Raw genomic sequence first — 23,027 nt, forward strand, 5'->3', positions numbered from 1 at the left:
GCTCTTGGACCCCCTGGTCCCTCATTCAGCCCCTCTCTGGGCTCCTGGACCCCACTGGTCCCACACTCAACACTCAACCCCTCTTTGGGCTCCACCCCACTAACTGGGTCCCTAGGGACCTCCTCCATTCCCTAGTCACTTCCCAACCCTCCCAAGTGCTGCTGGCTGTACTCTCCACAGAGGCATTCTGGAGCTGAAGCCACTCTGCTTAAGAGACGTTCCATTGGCAGTCCCCAGGATCTTACTACCTGCTCCACTCAGGGTCTGGGCTTATATCCTGTCTAAGCCTAGCCCTCTCTTTGTCAGGTGAGGCTCTTGTTAGACCCCCTGCAGGACACTTTTCAAGCTACCTCTCATCTTAAAGAGTCCTGCCACAGTGCCTACAGTCACAGTATTTATATAAAAATAAAAATGCAACAGCCATTATGACCTGTAATATTTTAATCATAATTAATTGGCCAGAAAATTCTGTTGAGGTTATCTCAAAATTTTGCAGTGCAAGGGCAAACATTTGAAGAGGTGGCAAAAGGACATGGTCTTTCAACCTAACGTGCCCTTCGGACTAGCCTTGATGAGAGAACCTGCCTCATGTAGAGCGAACACTTCTTAGATGCTTTTCTGCTCATTATTCCACCAAGAACTGAACTACTTTAATTAAGTTCCTTGTTTCACTAGAGATACCATTGGCACACTACAACACAGATATAGGGAATGAATGGTACATCAAGACTAAATAACTGAAAGGTAGAAAACCAAGGGATCTTAGCTACAATGGGGTGGCCTATATAATTTCTTTCTAACATTCTTTTAAGTGTAAAGAGAAACTACAGAAGAAGACTGGTTATTATTTTGAGTCACATGGAACTGCCAGGGACAAGAGAGTCTACAAAGTGTGCAGGAGAAACTAAGCAAATAATTAAAAAGAATCCCCTAGGAACAATAGATATTTTTTTCAACCTGACAATAATCCCACTTCCACCTACAAACTTCTAAAAGGTATCAGGAGAGTGGGAATGGTAAGTAGGAACTGCAAGATGATAATAATGCTGATTAATCCAAATACATGATTTTGTGAGACATTGCTGGAAAAATCTCATCTTCTAAAAGAGAGATAGCTAGTTTAAGATATCAGCTAGTTTATAGCTGTGAGGAGATGTATGGTAAGATTGGAGTCCTAAATGATTTTTTGAGAAGGGAATATTTTAAGATGGGGAGCAAATATTTGTTAATTTATATAATTTTGGGGAAAATATTTCTTGCAAATAAAATGATATTATTTTGTTTTCATTACAGACCAAATGAAACAGACTAGTTTTTTTCATAACAGACTAATTGTTAACAAATAAATATGGTATCGCCAACATTTTAAAAGCATTAAAGAAAGGACTTGAAGCAACAAGCTCTTACATCTTATCTTGGGTTTAAGATGGTTTCAGTGTGTGCCTTTAAGCAGATCATTTAATCTGTTCCCCCCCCACATTTTCCTTTTCAATAAAATAAGGATAACGATACTTAATTATTACAGATAGCTATGTGAACACTGATTACATTTATTTGTGCAGCAATAAGTTCTACCATACTATTATAATTATATTGAAGAAAACATCATAGGCAAATAACTAGTAGCCTGTTTCAAATGCTATGTTATGTTATATGCAGGTTCCATATGAGGCATCAGTATGTTTATTCTAGTTAATAACTATAATGAGACTGTGACCAAAGCACAGCTGGTAACCAATCTTAAAGTTAAGTCTAAAAATACACATAATTGTTTTAGAATGCAAGAGGAAACCTACATACATCATGGTACAAAGAGATTTGTACCATTACTCTTACAGGGGGTTTTAGGGTTATAGAAAGGCAAGTGACCTTGCTACAGAGACATAATTTGCAAAGAGGCATAAGGTTAGAGGTTATTTATATTTAGAAAGACAAAAACGTATTCAAAAGAAGCATATGTAGCAAGGAACATTTACCTCTTTACAATCATTGTTAGGGTTAACATAATGATAGCATTGTGAATCCCTCTTAGGATTGATTAATAAATATTATGAGTATTCTAATAAACAAAAATACGAAAAATGATAAAGCTTGTTGAGCATGTTTCAGGCACAATAGCACACCCTGCCACCTGATTAAATTTTGATCACTGATGTCTGACAAAAAGCTCTTTTGATTTATCTCTGCCATATTGATCTTTCAGCATGTGACATTAGATTAAGGAGAGTGTAATTGCTAGAGAAGTATACACCCCTAGTTTGCTGCCTCCTTCCATTGTTATATAACATTTCCCTATCAAATAACAATATCCCTGAGGTGGCTGTTACAGTAAAATCAATACACTGTCTGTTGAATTCTTTAGTGATGCTTATTGTAGCAACCTGCGTATCCTGTGCTTAATTCCCTCTTTGACCGTTCTGCATAAGTACTGTGCTATGTGCTTAACTATAGAAAGAAATGGGGGGTTGAGGTTAGGAAGAAGACACTATCCTTAGCATGGCCTTCTCTTAAATCTATGATTAAATGAGTGGCGACAATGAAAGGCTGAACGAGCTAGGGATATTTAGTCTGGAGAAGAGAAGATTAAAGGGGGATTTGATAACAGTTTTCAAAAACCTGAAGGGAGATTATAGAGATGATAGAGATGGACTCTGAGGCTATAGAGAACAGGATTAGGAGCTATGACCTCAAACTGTACCAGAGAAAATTTTGGAGAGTAGGAGGAACTTTCTGGCTATAAAGGAAGTCAAGCATCAGAACAAGTTGTGGAATCTCCATCCCTGGAAAATTTCAAGAGCAGGTTGGACATGCACTTGGCTAGGATAGTTTAGTAAGAGATGATCCTGCCTTGTGCAGGGGGGCTGGTCTAGATGACCATGTGAGGTCCCTTTCAGTCCTAGGTTCCTACAATCCTATGCTCCTCTTACCATAAATAAATGCTGCCTCAAGCTCAAACTCTGAATTAATATTCCCCTCAGAGATCAAAAATTTTAACAGGCACCAGGAGATGGTAGAGGAAAAAGAAGGTATGGGATCAGGAAAACTGTGGAAAAGAGCCAAAATGATGTAGGACTTGAGTTTCTTTTCTAAGATTGGACAGTGTCTGCAAACAGTTCTTCCATGAGAGAAAAATAAGAGATCTTTACACAGTAAACCTTGCAGGGTCTTGGGGTTATAGAAAGGCAAGTGAACTTGCTACAGAGACATATTGCATATATATATGCAATATAAACATTTTAAAACTTGGATATGAAAGTTTTATGTAATTTCATAACATGAAATAAATGCATGGCATCTCACTGGATTTTTAATTATCTAATACAGAGCAAGTGTTCAGGATTGGCAAATAAGATGCTAAAGACAAATCCTGCAAACTTCAGTATTTCAAGATAAACAATTATATTTAAGCTTTATGTCCCTGGTCACATACCAAGAAAACCATTGAAATATAACGTTTTCAAATGCAAAAAATTATAATTAGGAAAGGAAACTTTAAGACATCAGTTACTCAGTGAACTGCCAAAAAAGGCTGTTTTTAATGAAAAACATTGACATTATTTTTCATGACCTTTTGTAAACTCTCTCACAGTTATATTAAACACATTTAAATATCTATGAAAATTATGCATTTATGCAGAGTATAAATACTCTATACACATACTGCACATTCAATTTAAGAACGCTGTTCCAAAGTTTTGCAAACTGAAAATTGTATCTATCTGACTGTTTCAAAATCTAAAACGATGGAAAAAGGGTGTTCATCAATTTTTTGTCTTCTGTTTCTTCCTAAGCTGTGGGTTAGCCCTGTGTGAAGCAGCAAGTATTTGATTCGGATTCAGCCAAATAAGAGGGACAGTGATTCAATTTGGTGATTTGAGTCACTGTCCCCATTCGCTTTGGCTGAATCGGATTTGGAGATTCGGCACCGATTTGCAGATTCGGCCATAGACTATAATGGGGAATCACTGACATACCTATAACTTTGTCATTTTTTTTTGCAGATTCAGATGAAAATAGCAGGGATGGTAGCACCTTCGGCGGGCATGAAGCCTGCCAAGTTTCAAGGAGATAGGTACAAGGGTTTCTGTGAAAGTGCCCATCAAACTGTTGAAAGCAAAACTCATATCACTTGTGTGTGTTAGGGGGTGTAGGTTGTAGCCATGATGATCTAAGGACATAGGCAGACAAGGTTCTTTGGGTCAATCTGATAATTTGTATTGGACCAACTGAATAGTTGGACAAATTCTTCTTTAAAAGCTTTCAGGTTTAAAAACCCTTCATCAGGCTGAGGAAGCATCTGCAGTTGGTGTGTAGTCTTCCTGGATAGAATGAATAGCAAAGAAGCCAGAGGCTAGTATGCAGGCAAGAAAGCCAGTCAGTGAAAATGTAAATTGAGGCATCAGGGCATGACAGGCTGGGGGGGGGGCGGGGTGAGGGGGATGTAGCAGGTTAAAGTAAAGAGGTTACTGGGGAGTCTGATGTCAAGCAGGTTATAGTGTCATAAATTCAATGTCTATATTGAGTACATGTTTCTGTATCTAGGAGGCTGATGAAGTGAAGTTCATAGGTTTGTCTGTGAAAAATTTTTTGTAAATTCAAACAAGCACCGAACCTCACTAACCTCATCACCAGAATCAAACTTCCTACAGCCCAAAACACTCTGAATGGATCCAGATTGTGCCATGACAAAAATTTTAAACCTGCCAACATATCTCCAGTACTCCCACAATAGAACCATCACCATTCCTGGATCTTACAGCTGCACCTCCAAAAACATGATACATCTCATCCAGTGCACCAAATGCCCTGATGGAAAATACGTAGGATGAACCAAACAACAACTGTGCACCAGAACAAATGCACACCAGAAATCTATTAAAGACAAGAACACCCAATTACCAGTGGAAGCACATTTCTCACAAGAAAACCACTCTCTCTCCAATCTCATGGACTCAATATAGATCCACTCTCTCTCCAATCTCTCAGTCCTGATCAATATAGAGAGTGGACTCAATATAGACATTGGATTTATGATGCACTATAACATTCCTGACATCTGACTCCTCAGTTACCTTCTCCACTTCTACTTGCTATATCTCCCTTCCCCTTGCCCCCCTTGGTAACTAAGGTTAGAATGATCTAAATGGCCTGGTGTGCAACCATTCACCAAACTTAGGTTGCCCTAAAAATGGTGCAGCCGATATAAAGTTAGTTCCCATCAGAAGTGAACTAACTTTAGATTAATAAAGGGTTAACCCAATCTAGCACTCTGACCTAGTGAATGCCTGCACACATGCATAGCACAGCCCTGGACTGGAAATGCTCAGCCACTCACCACAGCCCCGGGGTTGTGCTATTCTTACCCCTCTGATCCTGACTGGGTTATTTCCTCCCGCCCCCACCCCTCCAGCTCTCACCCTCACCCCAGACCAATCAGCTCCCCTTCATAGACCTGTCAACCTCTACCACAGACTTGCCAGTCCCCTCTGGAACTGCCAATGCCCCCCTCCCCCTCTCCAACTTACTTACCTCTGGCTGTCCATGCTTCTCTGTGCAAATAGCAAATGCCTGCAGATGCTGCTCCTAGCTCAGGTTTAAACTTAGCTGCCTAAACCTAAACAAGGTCTTGCAAACATTTGTTAACATCCTATGAAATCTGCCATAGCTTTGCCATTATTTAACATGTTATATTTGGGCATGTCTACATGTTGCTGTACGGTGACATGGGTATGGTACCACGCGTTAGTACTTCCTTTTAGAAGTACTAAAGCAGGGGTAGGCAAAATGGCTGATCTGGCCGGCAGCTGGACTCCATTTCCCAGCAGGCCCTGCCCTCATGGCTTGGACTAGTCTCCATTGAGACCCCAGTCACACCTGCATGGGAAAGCTCAGGCTGTGGTTGCTATGGAAGGGATCACGGCTTTGCTCCAGTTCTTTGCAGTGGTAATAGCCTTGTCTGGAGCTGGGGCAAAGCCACAATCCCCTGCCTGTGCGCCCCTGCCCAGAGCATGCAGGCTACAGATCATGGCTCTGCCCTGGCTCCAGAGTAAGCTGCCTTCGTCCCAAGTTCCCAGTGGCTCCAGAGCAGCCCCCTGCACTGCTCTGCCGAGCACATTGCCAGCACGGATCAGGCTGGTCTCCATGGCAAACCCAGCCTGCTCTTTCCTGCACAGGTGCGGCTGGGGTCTCCAGGGAGACCAGCTCAAACCATGCAGGCAGAGGTGGCTGGCAAATGTAGTCCATGGCTGGTGGATCCAGCCTGTGCACTGGACTTTGCCCTGTACTAAAGTATGGCACAATATGGGTGGTTACTATGCTGTCTGCATGGCGCATGGTTAAATTTGGCTGCTACGTTGCCGTAGTGATGTGCTATACCTGGTAAGGGTGCCAATACAGCTGGTGATCACATGTAGACACACGTGATCACTAAGTCATTGTAGAGCACCATAGGGTGCCATAGAGCGTTGCTGTGTCACTGTAGGATAACATGTATATGCATCCATTATGGATTGAGTTTTAATGTCTTGACAGAGAGCAGAATTTGAAATGTGTACCTTTTAATTATGTTAAAACGGAGAAAAAAGAATTCAGAAAACAAAAGAACAAATGTGCTTTCGCTCTGTTCCCCCCTCCCCCCCCACCAGTGCATTCTGCCTTTCTACAACAGTTTTGTACAATTACCTCAGCATCTAAGAGCAGGATTCAGTGGTTTGTCAGGAACTTAAACTTAATCACTGCAATGCCTAAGTACTGGCTTGGCTCTGGATGGCAATTCACAGTGACCAACTCTGACAACTAGGATCCCTGTAGAGCCAATTGAGGGACAAAAAGGCCACGTCCAGATGAATGCAGCTGTGTGTTATGTGGTACCGCAGACACATCTGTGGCGCCGCGTACCACATTTTAAGTTGTTCTTTGCGCTGCAAAGGAGCAATGCAGAGGGGTTTTTTTGACCCCTGGATATTCCTCAGAAAAAAAAGCAGAGGAGCACACATGGTGGCAGTGTGTGCCACCTAAAGCTGGAGCCTGGCTGACCAGAGCCACACTCCACTGCCAGCCAGGCTCTGTGTGGCAGGACTGCCACTGCTGCAGCCCCGGATGGCTCCCAGAACCCCAGGTAAGGCTGTGGGGGCCAGCCCAGTGCTGGTCCCAGCCTCCCTTACCCTACATGGGATACCTTGCTGCATGCCAAAGCACATGGCATAGGCATTCCCTGGGGACAACTAGCAGCGGCACAAGGTGCACCATCACTAGTTGTCTCTAGGGAACCAAATGTCCACGCACATGTGGACTCAGTCAAAATGTGCAAGTGATTCACATTTAGGTGCCTCAGTTCCTTTGGCTAGGCTTAACTCTGCTTTTAACTAACACTGGCTATTGTACAAAGAAAGAGGTAGTTAGATGTGTTAGTTTGGAGGCAGGCAGAAGTCAGGGAAAAGCTGCACCTTATAGCTTAACTAAATCAGAAATTCATAAGCTTTTGTAAGCAACAGCTTACTTCATCAGATGCTATGAAGAGACTGCCTTCATAAAAGCTTTGACTTAGTTAGTCTATGAGGTACAACTCTACCCTGCCTTCTGCCTAAAGTAAAACATGTATAAACAATCTTGTCAACAGGATTAAAACAGAAGACACTTTTCCCAGACAAGTGCTATAGCCACAAGAGTTACAGAGGAAGTCTCCTTCTTTGCTCCCAGACATATTTATGTATTTTACATTAGGAAGCCACTGGTTAAAATACAGATGCAGGCCTGGCAGCAGAGACTGAAACCTAGAGCCTCCCACCTTTAGGGGTAGTGTTATACCAGTAAGCTACAGAATCATGCTCCCTTTCCTCTAATGTAGCTTCAACAGGAGGGATGGAGACTGTCCTTACCTGTCCTATTGTATAAGCTAGTAGTTATGGTACTTCTTCAAAGTGGGCACACCTACACATGCAATTAATGCAACTGAATATTCCCTGGCTCATTTTGAGCCAGAATAAACTAATCCCAATTTCACTATCTACACATGTGTTTAAATGCAGTAATTCACTGCGCTAACATGACTACCTGGCAGCACAGAAAATGAGTCTACTGAGCCCTAAGTGCCACACACATGTGACGTTTTACTGAGCAGCAAATTAGTCTTCTTCACAATAAAGCATCTCATGTAGATGCACCCAGTGAGAGATTTGGGTCCATTCTGGGTAAGGAGAGTCTCCTATTCTCTCAGTTTTGGACAAGTACCCTAACCTAGTGGCTATTAGGCAGAAAGTTCAGCAATCTTACTAACCTAATTTTGATACAATTTAGATGTGTGTTCCACCAACTGAAAGAGGCCTTCTGCTAAGTTTCTGTGCCTCTCAGGAACAGGTAAATCTCAAAAGAGCTGAGTTACATACCATGGTGTGTTTAGGTACACCATCTGAATTTCTCCTAAGAATGCTCAGAAGCCTTGTTTAGACACCTAAGGCACTTTGCAGTCCCAAATGGAGGTGCTTAATCAATTCAGGAATCTAAGCCATCCTGTGGGCATTGGCACAGGACTGTTTTGAATTTCTCTTTGGAACTCAGGCACCTAAACTTCATTTCAGTACATTTTAGGTACCTAAAGAACCACTTTGAAATCTATCTTAATTCTGTTTTTACTTATAGGATTAAAAATGATAAGTGTACTGAAACAATTGGTGACAGACAGGGGGGACAAGGCTGAACTCCTCAACGAGTTCTTTGCCTCAGTGTTCCTAAGTGAGGGACAAGACAAGTCTCTCACTGGGGTTGTAGAGAGGCAGCAGCAAGGCGCCAGACTTCCATACATAGATCCTGAGGTGGTGCAGAGTCACTTGGAAGAACTGGATGCCTTTAAGTTGGCAGGCCCGGATGAGCTCCATCCGAGGGCACTGAAGGCACTGGCCGACATCATTGCAGAGCCACTGGCGGGAATATTCGAACGCTCGTGGCGCACGGGCCAAGTCCCGGAGGACTAGAAAAGGGCTAACGTGGTCCCCATTTTCAAAAAGGGGAGGAAGGAGGACCCGGGCAACTATAGGCCGGTCAGTCTCACCTCCATCCTTGGTAAAGTCTTTGAAAAAATTATCAAGGCTCACATTTGCGAGAGCCCGGCAGGGCAAATTATGCTGAGGGGAAACCAGCACAGGTTTGTGGCAGGCAGATCGTGCCTGACCAATCTAGTCTCTTTCTATGACCAGGTTACAAAACGCCTGGACACAGGAGGAGGGGTGGATGTCGTATACTTAGACTTCAGGAAGGCCTTCGATACGGTATCCCACCCCATACTGGTGAACAAGTTAAGAGGTTGTGATGTGGATGACTACACAGTCCGGTGGGTGGCGAATTGGCTAGAGGGTCGCACCCAAAGAGTCGTGGTGGATGGGTCGGTCTCGACCTGGAAGGGTGTGGGCAGTGGGGTCCCACAGGGCTCAGTCCTTGGACCGATACTCTTTAATGTCTTCATCAGTTTCATCAGTGACTTGGATGAGGGAGTCAAATGTACTCTGTCCAAGTTTGCAGATGACACAAAGCTATGGGGAGAAGTGGACACGCCGGAGGGCAGGGAACAGCTGCAGGCAGACCTGGATAGGTTGGACAAGTGGGCAGAAAACAACAGGATGCAGTTCAACAAGGAGAAATACAAAGTGCTGCACTTAGGGAGGAAAAATGTCCAGCACACCTACAGCCTAGGGAATGACCTGCTGGGTGGCACAGAGGTGGAAAGGGATCTTGGAGTCCTAGTGGACTCCAAGATGAACATGAGTCGGCAGTGTGACGAAGCCATCAGAAAAGCCAATGGCACTTTATCGTGCATCAGCAGATGCATGACAAATAGGTCCAGGGAGGTGATACTTCCCCTCTATAGGGCGCTGGTCAGACTGCAGTTGGAGTACTGCGTGCAATTCTGGGCGCCACACTTCAAGAAGGATGCGGATAACCTGGAGAGGGTCCAGAGAAGGGCAACTCATATGATCAAGGGCCTGCAGACCAAGCCCTATGACGAGAGACTAGAGAAACTGAACCTTTTCAGCCTCCGCAAGAGAAGGTTGAGAGGCGACCTTGTGGCTGCCTTTAAGTTCATCACGGGGGAACAGAAGGGAATTGGTGAGTATTTATTCACCAAGGCGCCCCCGGGGGTTACAAGAAACAATGGCCACAAGCTAGCAGAGAGCAGATTTAGATTGGACATTAGGAAGAACTTCTTCACAGTTCGAGTGGCCAAGGTCTGGAATGGGCTCCCAAGGGAGGTGGTGCTCTCCCCTACCCTGGGGGTCTTCAAGAGGAGGTTAGATGAGTATCTAGCTGGGGTCATCTAGACCCAGCACTCTTTCCTGCTTATGCAGGGGGTCGGACTTGATGATCTATTGAGGTCCCTTCCGACCCTAACTTCTATGAATCTATGAATCTATGAATCAACAGGAACTTACACAGATATAAGACTAAACTAAATCAAAATCAGGCTCTATACAATAAATAAAGGAAAGCTTTCTGTGCTGCTTTTGAATTTTATCAAAATAATAACCATTTAAGAAAGAAGCGGATTAAGTGTGACATTCTCTTACTTACGGCGAGATAAAGCAAATGTCTTAAATACCCATTTCCTGAAAAAATGACCTCTAGCTATTGAACAAAAAGATAGAGAAAAAGCCTGCCCAAACTTTGCCAAAAATAATATGAAATTTATCCTCACTATATGACAGTTTATTACAAAAATTAACCTGCTGCACAACAAACTTCAAGATTGCACAAAGAATATTTAATACCAACAATTCTGTGACAACTATATGTGAATAAGCCACTCTCCTGAAGGTTTGTCATTTAGTTACAGCGAAAATTCTCATAAAATTACACCTGTCATGTTATGGCCACACTTTTTAAACTTTACTCCCCAAAGTTAAGTTCCTCAATCCTAAATAGAAGTGGCCTGGCTTCTAGAAGTGCTGGAGAAGCCCCATATCCCAGGGAAATCAGCAGAACTACACAGGCTTAGCACCAGGAAGAAACACTAGGCCTTTTCCATTCAGGAAACCTACTTATAGAGATCTTATTTTGAAATCCTGCAGTGTTGTGGCTTCAAAGAGCAGTCCTGCTGCTATAAGTGAATGCTCTTCCTTCAGAAGATACAAATCTAGTAGATTAAGGTATAAGGTATAAAAGTATAACTTTTACTGAAGTGTTTTATGAAAGACTAGAAAATTTGGAAAGTATAAAGGAAATGGTCATAAAACTAGATTAGTTACCAGGAGCAAATTGTGCTTGCATGATATGTGCCTGGAGGGCTGCTCTATGCATAATTTTCATATGGAATGGGGCAAGTGTTAACCACTTCCACGGGAGCCATCTATATCATTCCCCAGAGAGAGACATCTCTGTGTGTCCAGAAATCAGCTTGTAAAGAGAACATAGCTAGTAAAGCCAGGACTAGAATATTTGCACCATGGTCCCTGCCTGCACTCAAATGCGTAGTATTTCCTTAATAGCTGCCTGCTTTAGTGCAAATTCACAACCAGGCTACTGCCCAACAATGTGGGCCCAATGGAAGTTATATAGTACCAGGAAACAAGACCATAGGCAAAGGGGTTCAGGGCTACTGCTCCTTTTGCTACCTTCAGTGTAGCTGTTAGCGTGTTGAGTATCTACCCCTACTCGATGCTTTTTCCCAAAATACCTCTTCTAACATGGATACAAACTGTTTATCTGGTTAAATAAGCTTTAAACGTTAGGTCATTAAAAGTATCATACCATTCCATAAGAAAGCTCTTAAATATGGTTTTCCACCTCCAGAAACATTGGCTAATACACAATGTACTTTTATGATGCATCTTTATCTTTCAAGTATTATTATCATTGTATAGGTCCTAAATTGTGCTAATATAATTTATTTAAGTTTTCAATATTAAGGTGCTAGAGGCAGGGACTGCCACTTATTATGTACCATACAGTGTCTGGAATCATAAGGCTTCAATGTTAGATCTTCTATGCACTACTGTAATACAAATAACAACAATAACCATAATAATTCTAACTATAGGAAGTAGAGCTGTGTGAAACCAGCCCTATTCAATTAAGATTCGGCCCAAATGAGGGACAGTGATGCAATCTGTTGATTCGGATCCCTGTCCCTGATTCTATTTGGTCGAATCTGAAGATTCAATGCTGATTTAGAGAATCAGCAATTCGGACACAGGCACAGCTTTAAAAGTTTTTTCTACATACCTTGAGGTAACAGGTGTGGCTTGTGCTCACTGAGGTGCTGGGGTGGATGGAGCGTCTCACAGGACCACAGGGGGCTTTCCAGTGTGCTGGGCAGCAAACCTGGAAATGGACCAGAAATACTTCCAGACCACTTCTGGGTCTGATGAGGAGCACGCTGAGGAGCTCCTCCAGCTCAGTGATCAGCCACAGGGGGACCCCAGGTGCCCCCCCCCCCACAACCCAGGAGGCACCAATCACCGAGCTGGAGGGGCGTGGAAGGCCCCCCTTGTGCACTCCCCGGTGGACCAGGAAGTGGACTGGAAGTGCTTCTGGTCTACTTCCAGGTCTGCTGTAGAACTTGCTGGGGAGCCCCCTGGGCTTCTGTGGGACACTGCATCTGCCCCAGTACCACAGTGTTCAGAGTCCCTTCTACCTAGAGGTATGTAGAAAAAACATTTAAAGCTGTATCTACATCTGAATCACTTAATCTGTCCAATTCAGAGGGCTCTGAATCGATTCAGAGAGATTAAAGGGTTCTCTGCTTCGATTTGGATTTGGAGATTCAGCCACCGAATCTGGGTCGAATCTCCACCGAACCGAATCAGGGACCGAAGCTTCACACAGCTCTAATAGGAAGGTTTCTTCAAATTCCTGTTAGAACTACAAAGAGAAATGGAAAAACATGGGCCAAGTTCTACATAAGGAAAAGGAAAAGGAAGAAGATATGAAACAGAAGCATTAAGTTCCATAGCTACAGTAAAATATTTTAATTCTAAAATCAAGATTAAAGCCCTTAGAGGTGCCAAACAGTGTAATTCTCTTGAGTCCCATTGGCCAAAAAATGCATAACTCTTATTAGCCATTAATTTACTGATCAAATGAAGTAACTTGTGCAGCAGCAGTTAAACATAACCAAAAGGGAAGCAAGAGCCAAAAAGCCATAATCTCATTTTAACAATTTACCTAATTGAGTGGGGATGAATGAAATTGGCAAAACTTGAGAACAGCCATTCAAAAGGTCAATGAAAGAAGAAAATTCACGTCAATTTCACTAGTCTCATATTTCACTGTATCTTTTACTAGAGACAAGAGCACAAGTAAAGGTTGTGGTTTCAATGGGGAAAACAGACATTACTGATTCACAGCATTTACAGAGAAACTGCTCACATATGGAAACACATTTGTAACTGAGTAACCCCAAAAGATAACTAACAGTAGCATGCACCATTTAGTACTTCCATTTAGTTATTCATAAAATATTTTGTAGTATTTCAGAACTACATTTCTTTCTGCAGGAAACAGATGTTTTTAAATATCCCACCATGGGGGACCCACCTGGCCGGGCGCAGAGGGGCCCCAGGGCTGGCAGGACCTGGCTGGGCCCGGCATGTGGTCCCCAAGAACTGGAAGCTGGCAGCAGTGCCTCACTCCCACTGCTGCTGTGAAAGGTAAGTTATAGGCCCTTGGGGAGGGAGCTGGGACCCTCCAGGGTGCCTGGGACCCTGGGTGTGGGGACTAGGGCCCTCCAGGGTGCCTGGGATCCTGGGCGGGGTGGGCTGTGGTCCTCCAGGGGGGATCTGGGACCCTGGGCAAGGGGGTTATGGCCCTCCAGGGTGTCTGAGACCCTGTGCAGGGGGGGGCGTGGCCCTCCAGGGTGCCTTGGACTCTGGGTGGTGGGGCTGGAGCTCTGTGGGGGATAGGAGCTGTGGCCCTCCAGGGAGGAGCTGGGGCCTTGTGGGGAGGCATTCCATGTGCTATGTGGGGGTTGCACCCTGTGAGGGCCAGGGGACCCAGCCTTCCTGAGCAGCCCTCCCACAGCGTCCCCGACACCCACAGTCCCCCCAGCAATTGCCCCACACCTACCCACACAGCAATCCACATCTCTCCACACACACCCACCTGCTTTCCCCCACACCGCTTCCACTCCCTTCCTGCAAACACCACATCCCCCCATCACACACCCATCATGTGTGAAGAAAACCAAAAGCACACATCAACACATATAGTTATTTAGAATTTATTTTATCGTGGTGATAGAGACACTGGTAGGCTTCCAAACTGTTTTAACATTGTAAATATACCAATAAAACATTGCCCAACTGATCGCTGTTACTCTAGGGTGTGTGTGTGTGTGTGTGTGTGTGTGTGTGTGTGTGTGTGTGTGTGTGTGTGTGTGTGTGTGTGTAAGTAAAGCGGTCTTTTGTTTTAATTGTGGAAGAACATGGATTTTGGGGTGTTTTTAAAAATGGAGTTGGGATACTGCTGCAGCAGTCCAGCTGGCACAAGGGGTAGTGTCCCCAGGTACCAGTTGGCTGGGCCCCAGAAGCTCCTGAGAGCGAGTAGCCCTGAGCTGCTTGCCAGGGCAGCTTTTTGTTCAGATGGGGCCAGGACAGGGCAGCTTTTTATACTGGTGAAGAAAGCACAGGTGCTGGCCCCGGGCTCTAGCTCCCCCTGGCTGCAGATCTGGGAGGAGTAGAGTTAATTTGCCCCAAGCGGCAATATTTTCTTCACAACAAAGTGCATGTCCAAGCACATGCACTGAGGCAAAAAGCCCCAGCTCAAATTTGCACCGCTTCTATTTCAGCTGCTGCAAGTGCATGTGCTAGCATATGTAGACGTGCCCATAATGTCTTGATTTTTAAAAAATCTATCTGGTACTTTTAAAAATCTACAAAAATATTATTTATAATTTTCTTCTTTCTGCAAAGTCTGTAAGTGGGTAGCAGAAGGGCTGTTTGCTCCTGGGTGGGAAAACTGGGGCACTGGGGGTTGATGGCAGGGAGAAAGAACACATGTGCAGAGGAGCAAACAGCCCCTCTGCTACCTACCCTGTCCCAGGCCCATGTGTCCTACACACCCCCAAGCTCTCTCCAAGTAAAACATTCCCCAGCATGCAGCAATCATCAGCAAACAGGAACAATCAGGGGGAATCAGGGGGTGCCACAATCTTGGCATGAAAATGGCAGTCCCCATAATGATCAGGCCATTATATTAGTGAGCTGAGTGTGCAATTTAAACCAGGCCTTAATCATCAGTAACACAAGCTTTATTCAACTGTCATATTTTCATAGTTTCATAGTAGCTAGGGTCAGGAGGGACCTGAACAGATCATCTAGCCTGACCCCCTGCCACAGGCAGGAATGAATGCTGGGTTCACAAGACCCCAGACAGGCAATTGTCCAACCTCCTCTTGAATTTGCCCAAGGTAGGGGCAAGGACCACTTCCCTGGGTAGTTGGTTCCAGATTTTGGCCACCCTAACTGTAAAATATTGCTTTCTGATCTCTAAAATAAACCTATTCTCCATCAGCTTATTACCATTGTTCCTTGTCACCCCAAGTGGTGCTGGGGAGAAAAGTGCTCTACCTATTTACTGTTGATCTCCCCTGGTGAGTTTGTAGGCAGCCACCAGGTCCCCCCTCAGCCTCCTCTTGCTGAGGCTGAACAGGTTCAGGTCCCTCAGTCTCTCCTCATAGGGCCTGTCCTGCTGCCCTCTCACCAAGCGGGTGGCCCTCCTCTGAACCCTCTCCAGGCTGGCCACATCTCTTTTGAAGTGCGACGCCCAGTACTGGATGCAGTACTCCAACTGCGGCCTGACCAAAGTCGCATAGAGGGGGAGTATCACTTCTCTGGACTCGTTTGAGATGCATCTTTGGACGCATGACAAAGTATGGCTGGCCTTGCTGGCTGCTGTCTGGCATTGGTGACTCATGTTCATTTTGGAGTAATGACTCCAAGATCCCTTTATGCCTCTGTGCTTTCAAGAAGGGAACTCCCCAGCCTGTATGTATGCTGTGGATTACTTCTCCCAAGGTGCAGCACCCTGCATTTATCTATGTTGAACCTCATCCTATTCTCGTATGCCCACTTTTGTAGTCTGTCTAAGTCTAGTCGCAGCCTCTCTCTCCCTTCAAGTGTGTCCACCTTGCCCCACATCTTAGTGTCGTCAGCAAACTTGGACAGCAAATGCTCGTATAGCCAGGCCAAGGGCTCTGCGATGACACCTTCAATGTTCCCTCAGAGAAAAGGAATGATTCAACACTTTCAAAAACCTGAGTTTTCCTTGTATATCTCCTCTTCAAATATTTTTGTGAAATCTGATGATACGACAGACCAAGGTTATATGGCTGATGAGCAAAACTAGAAAATACAGTTATTTTTGTTTGTTTTTTGAACTTCTGTGGCAGAACAGATCACAAAAGATAATATACTGAATCACATTAGAAACTTTACTTTTGAAAATAATTAGCTTTCAACAGAATCCCTATCTGCCTTTAGAGAGAAGGGTTTCATTTATTCTGTCTCTAACACCATTATTAGAAAAATCTTAAATAAAATATTCTTTTAAGACTTGCACCAACCTAAGGAGATTATATTAGGGAATATTGTTCTATACTTACTCCTTGTAAATTCCCTTAATTTCATCATAGTCAGTTTAAAACTCAGTCTTAGTTTCTGAGATTAAATGTATTATGCCACAATGTACTAATATGGTGACTTTTGTTGATACTGTCTCTGGTAGTAATGATAATTTTGTCATTAAGGTTTCAAACTGTAATAAACCTAATAAATTCAAAACACAGATGGTTCAAAAATATAATTTTGTACAAGTTGTCCAGTTTCTGAAGTTTCATGATACTTGTGATTAAATTATATTTAGGCAGCAGGACTTGTAAGAGACCGGAATTTTCGCTGCCATTAGCACATCACCTGTTTTCAGATGTGCTAACCTTACTTCTTGTTAAATTTAGGCTTAATTGTAAAATTCTTCTTTTAACATATACATCTCTGGATAGTCTTAAGTTAACAAGATTGTTACTACACATCTTGTAATTAACTTCATTATAAGTAGAGACCTTATTAGATTTGATGATATACTTTGCCATGTGGTCACAGAGGAGACTGGAGAAAGCAATCCTCTATTTTTGTTTCCTACACCTGAGTTTAAAATTTTTTGTGATGGATTTTATGTGGTTGTTTAATTTTTTCACAATAAAAAGAGCACAGGTTATTGTTTATGAATATTTAAGTATATGCTTGAATTACAAGAATATTTATTAGGAGCTCCATAACATTTGGTAGAAAACAATAGGATGAATGATAGTGACAAACACAATACATTTATTTCTATTTTCCAAAACATGATCTAAAAATGCTGAATGGTATTTTAAATTATTTCTGAGAAAAATTATCAATATTTCACTTACAGGGGTATAGGTTGTAGCCGTGTTGTTCTAAGGACAATGGCAGACAAGGTTCTTTGGGTAAATCTGGTACCTTTTATTAAACCAACTTAAATAGTTGGAAAAATTCTTATTAGCAAGCTTTCAGGTATAAATACCCTTCATCAGGCTGAGGAAGCATCTGTAGTTGCTTTGTGCTCTTCCTGGATGGATGAGTAGAATGAATGGATGGAATATTTGTTCCATTGAGGAAGAGCATACACCAACTGCAGGTGCTTCCTCAGACTGACGATGGTATTTTATACCCGAAAGATTGCTAAGAAGAATTTTTCCAACTATTTGAGTTGGTCTAATAAAAGATATCATATTTAACCAAAGAACAATATTTCATTTAGGTTTTTAGAACTGCTGTCTTTAAATTTATTGTGCATAGTGTTTACTGTACCTTTATTTGAAGATGTTACAATTTAGAACCTTCCTTTATGTGTTCAAAAAGAAAATGTATGATCGTGAATAGCTATAAAATTACAGCTGTTATTACACACACACACACACACACACACACACACACACACACACACACACACTTTAAATGGGAAAATATTATTTAGCAAATGAAAAACTAGCTTCATGACTGGAATTTCTTTCTTATTTCTCCATCTGAAATGTATATGTTTTAGCCCATTATAACAGTGGTAGATTTAAAAATCTGGTGGTATTCTATTTTTTTTTAACTGGTAAATTGGTTTCTTTGATCTATATGAAAGCTCCTTCTTTAAAATAAACTTGTAAATATGTTAAATCTACTACACTCAGATTTCAAGTACAGGCTTTTACTATTTAATAGGTAAAACACTGGTTGTTCACATGCAACAGTATTTGTCAATGTCTTCAAAGTGACCCTATCCCCAGATATGGAAGGTTTAAATGAAAGCACTCATTTTAGGTCAGAGTTTTGACTCACCACTGCATTTCTTCAGTTTCATAAGGCATTAGCCTATTTTCAGTCAATGAGGTTATACAGATGTAAAATTGCAGTAATATTTTCATTAACTTTTTAAATGTGAATTTGTTTGGGACGTGAGGATGGCTGCATAACGTAAAAAATATTTCTGAAGGAGAAAGTTCATTTTATAGATGATGAACTGTCCCTCTAGGGTCCTATCCAAACCACACATAAACCTGAAATGTTTTTCAATGCAAGGCACTAACTTTCCAAAGACTGCCCATGTTTAGCCTGCACATACCATATACCAGTAGAGTCAGAAAGCATGGAGAACTAAGGGAGTAGATCTCTAAACCATAGGTGCATCTATACATGCTGTTAGCATGGAACAATAAACCCTGGCACATATGCTGAAGTTTATTGCTCCCAGGCACAACATTTTACCATGTGCCCAGGATCTCAGCATATTGCGCCAGGTCGGAGCAGCCTCAGCTGGCAGGGGGTTGGGGGATCAATCTGCCAGCCCAAGACTGCTCTGACCCAGCTCAAGGTGCTGCATAGGGGATTGTTGGTGCATGAGGGTGCTCCAGTGAGAGGCTAGCCAGCAGACAGCCCCACACTGAAACACCCTCATGCCCTAGCCAGCCCTGTCAGCATCTACATGTGCACTGCTGCAAACTAAAGAACTCTGCTGTAGACAGTACTTGTAAATACAAGTATTTACAAGTACTAACCTGCAGTGAAATTACTTAGTTCCCTGCAGCCTAATAAGGCTGCATGTGTAAATGCTGAGACTTTACTGCGGAGCTAATTAGGCAGCTCTGCAATAAATGTTTAGTGTAAATGAGCCCCGTATGTATGCATAAACTACTACTAAAACTGTATAATCAACCCTGTCACACGGGTACAAGGCATAGCACCCTAACCAGACACAGGTAAAATGCAGGGACAACAGAAGTCAGTGTTGCAGCCAGCTGCTGCAAGGGCTGTTGAAATAATTTGAGAAATCCAAGGAAGAGATCCACATCCCCGTTACAGAGGAAATAAAAAAACCCCACAGTCCATACCACTCTGACCTGGGGATAAAGTTCCTTCCTAACCACAAACACAGTGATGGGTCTGACCCTGCAGGGGAAATACTTTCTAGCCAGGAACCTCTAGGTTTTAGTCCCAGCAGGAGCAATGGCATTGCCACCGCCCTCCCAGCCCCCACCAAGTCAAAATTCCCAGTCTGGTCTGCAGCCAACACCTGATGCTTCTATGGGAAGTAAAGAAAACCATGACATGCACCAACAGGAGCAGAAAAAAATGCTTCCTGGCCCCACATGGCAGCCAGCAAAGCCCAGAAGCATGGGAAATACCCATAACAGAAATAGCTAGTCCTAAATCATTCCTAACCAATGCTACCCAAACACCTTCCTGAATGCCTCTAATGACGGAGATCCCACAATATCCCTAGGCAATCTAGTCCACCACTATCTCGTTAAATCAATAGAGAAGTTGTTTTTTTTTCCAGTCTAAACCTATTTTGCTGCAACTTGAAGCAACTGATCGGCATTCTGTTTTTAAAGTAACAGAGAAAAGGTGTTCCTCCCTCTAATTTAAGGCAGCACTTCAAAAATGTGAAGACTGCTATCACATCTCTGAATCACCTTTTCTGCAAGCTGAAATTGCCTATTTCCTTCAATCTCTCCTTGTATGACTTACCTTCCAAGGCCTTTATCATTTTTGTCACCTGCCTCTGAACCTTCCCTAACTTTTTCCTTTCCTTTTTAGCAAATAATGACAATGAATATGACAGTTCCCCACCCAATAACACTGACATTTTCTGAATTTCTTACTTGTTTGTTCTTTAGTGAAAGGTGAGAAGACCAAGCAATGAATGCAAGTTTTGTTAATTCTTTTGGTTTTGGCAGCATGGGACATTTTTCATATTTAATCCATAATACTTTTTATTCTCCCTCCAGCCTGAAAGATGAACATCTGATTGAGAAGAATATACAGCTTTACCTTCAGCAAAGTCCTCCTTTTGTATTAATTAAGGGAAAAAAACAAAGCTAGCAGTGTGATGACCGTTATGCTTTAACAGGAACTGTTTTGAGAATGCCAAACTCGACTGAAGTCTTTTCCAATTTATGATCTCAGTAAAATGTCATTTGGAAACAACTGTCAGAGCTGGATTCAACGCACAATACTCCAATCCCAAAAAACAAGATAAGGCGGCACCTGTTTTCTCCCAGATTAATTTAGATCTTACAACTTTTCTAATACTTTACTGTATACATACAAAAGCTGATGTACTATTCAAAGATCTAATTGTTAATGCAGCACATACACAAAAAAGATAGTTTTCCTTACAATTTTATCATAAGTAGCAATATTTCTTAATTAAGAAAGGAAGAAAAAAGGAGCCCAAATAAGCAATAATTCTATGAAAATGATAAAGAAAACAATTTAACAGTTGGGAATAATACAAACCAACCTATTTTTCATGTACTTACTTGTGTCCCATTTCATGGGCAATGGTAAATGCAAGATTCAGCCCATTGTCCTCAGCAATTATACATTTTCGTTTTTCACTGCACATTCCACTCAAATATGCTATACCTAGGAAACAGAATAATCACAATTATCACTATGTTTATTACTACTAGTAGCAATAGCAACATGCATTATGGCTGCATGAATGAACCCAAAAAGGACTGGAACTCCATTGTGCTCAGTGCTGTACTAACACAAATGACTTGAATTAACAAAGAAATAGAGGGAAGAGAGAAAAGAATACAAAGCAGTGGCAACATCATTGATTGCACAGGTTATAATGTGTAAAAAAACTTATTCTTAAACAATGTTGTTAGGTATTTGAATAAAATATAGAAGTAAGATATGAAACACATTATTGCTACAAGGAAAAATAGAAAAAGCAAATATCTGCAAGGCTGCGTAATTATTTTAACTGATACTTTCAGTTTTATTTTCTATTCTTCTGGGTCTTTCCCTTGCATAGTAATACTTTACTGTTTATTATGTGTTAAGAATCAATACAGAACTCAGTGTGTAAAGTGAAAAAAGAAGAAAAAGTATACAGGAAACTTCAAATCCCATAAAAAGTATAGCAATTTTAGCAGATGGAAATCTCAGCACTATGTCCTCTATAAATGCTGTAAGAGAGTACTAAGTATCTCTGGGCATGTCTACACGAGACATGTCACTAGACTGTTGCCTAATTTACTGTGCAGTAAGTGCATGCAGTAAATTTCCTTAATCATGTTTCATTTGCTACCTGCAAATTTAAGTGTGATTAGCTAATACGCAGCAGCGTACATGTAGATGCAACCTGACACTAAGTATGTTGCAGGGTCTGCCCAGCCACTAGGAGACTGGCCTGAGGCCAGCCCCAGGGCTAGTGGCTGGGAGCTTCTCCTGCTCCATGGCTGGGTAGCTTCACTGGCAGCCCCTGTCTGCAGGCTATAAAAGATAGCAACCATTTTCTGCCCTAGGACATACAACATGGGAGCCTGAAGGTATTGCACACCCTGCATGTCCCCCTGGGCAGGCCACAGCCCTGCTGTGCCCACAGTCACTGTTCCAGTGGTGCTGTTCAGCCCGTGGCTGATGCCTGCTGAGACTGTGGTTGCTGGCTGGGGGGCTTTTGGCTGCTAGCCTGTGGCTGCTGCCTGCAGCTTGCTACAGTCTATGGGCAGGCCTGCCAGCCCCCAGGGTCACCTACAGGCACCCGAGTGCAGTAGGGCCAGCACCACCTCCCTCCTACAAACCCCTAGCAGCCCTGTGACTGCAGGTGCTGCAGGGCATAGCCTCAGCCATGCGGCTCCCAGTCCTGTGCCATGAACCTGCACTGGGCGCTGCTGGCAGCTGCCCAGGACCAGCAACTCATGACAGCCGTGCAGGGGCTCAGAGAGCTGGAGCAGGAACCATGATGCCCTCCTCATCCTCCCCATCCAGGCCCACCCCCACCTGCATACACATGCCTGTACCATCTACCTGTGATCCCAATTGGAGCCAGGAGGAGACTGGCAAACTTATGGCACTCTGGGACCATGTGGAGGTAAAGAGGAAGTTCAAGCAAGGCAGGCACCTGAACGCCCACATTTATGAGGCCCTGTTGGGCAAGATGCGGAAGTGTGGGCACTTCTGGTCGCTGCATCAAGGTCAAGGTCTTGTGGGCACTGTGTGAGGCCATGACCGATCACAACAGTCAGTCTGGTCATGCCCATAAGACCATGCTCTTTATGAGGAAGCTAACCCAGATTTTGGCACCTCAGGACCCAGGACCTAGGCCACAGCCATGTGATTTACACCAGCACAGGCAGCTTGGCCAAGCCCCCATCCCACCCTGACCCCTCTGGTGACGTGTCACTGGAGGAGGGGCCGTCAGGCATTCAGCATCCCACCCTGCCTAGCTCCCTGGATGCTCAATCCACTAGCAGCTCAGGGAGCCCTGGCCAGTGGCTACCTCACCAGCTCTGCACCCCAGACCCTGCCATGAGGAGTGGCCAGCCATGACACCACCGGTTGATAGCAGCACCATCTCCTCCCTGGGAGGGGGGGAGAGGGGCAGCTGAGTGCCTGCACAACACATACCATGGGCCCAGGACACTGGTCACAGCTGGACACTATCACCCACGAGCCCCCCTCCCACCCCAGTCTCCACAGCTGCTGGAACCATGGGTGAATGACCCAAGACTGAGC

The 23,027-nt window shown here is 43.4% G+C and overlaps 1 protein-coding gene across 3 annotated transcripts in view; it reads right to left on the reverse strand.

The window, feature by feature from the left end:
* ADAMTS19 (ADAM metallopeptidase with thrombospondin type 1 motif 19) overlaps positions 1–23,027 on the reverse strand; it is a 277,546-nt gene that overhangs the window by 128,574 nt on the left and 125,945 nt on the right. For all 3 annotated transcript variants that reach the window (XR_002087243.2, XM_019478175.2, XM_019478176.2), the window contains one exon: positions 20,819–20,924. Coding sequence is in view for 2 of the 3 variants with exons in the window: in XM_019478175.2 (XP_019333720.1) it covers positions 20,819–20,924 (106 nt within the window). In the remaining variant the exon portion in view is untranslated. The remainder of the gene's footprint in view (positions 1–20,818; positions 20,925–23,027) is intronic.

Source organism: Alligator mississippiensis, chromosome 3, assembly GCF_030867095.1.
Source record: "Alligator mississippiensis isolate rAllMis1 chromosome 3, rAllMis1, whole genome shotgun sequence".
Lineage (NCBI taxonomy): Eukaryota > Metazoa > Chordata > Crocodylia > Alligatoridae > Alligator > Alligator mississippiensis.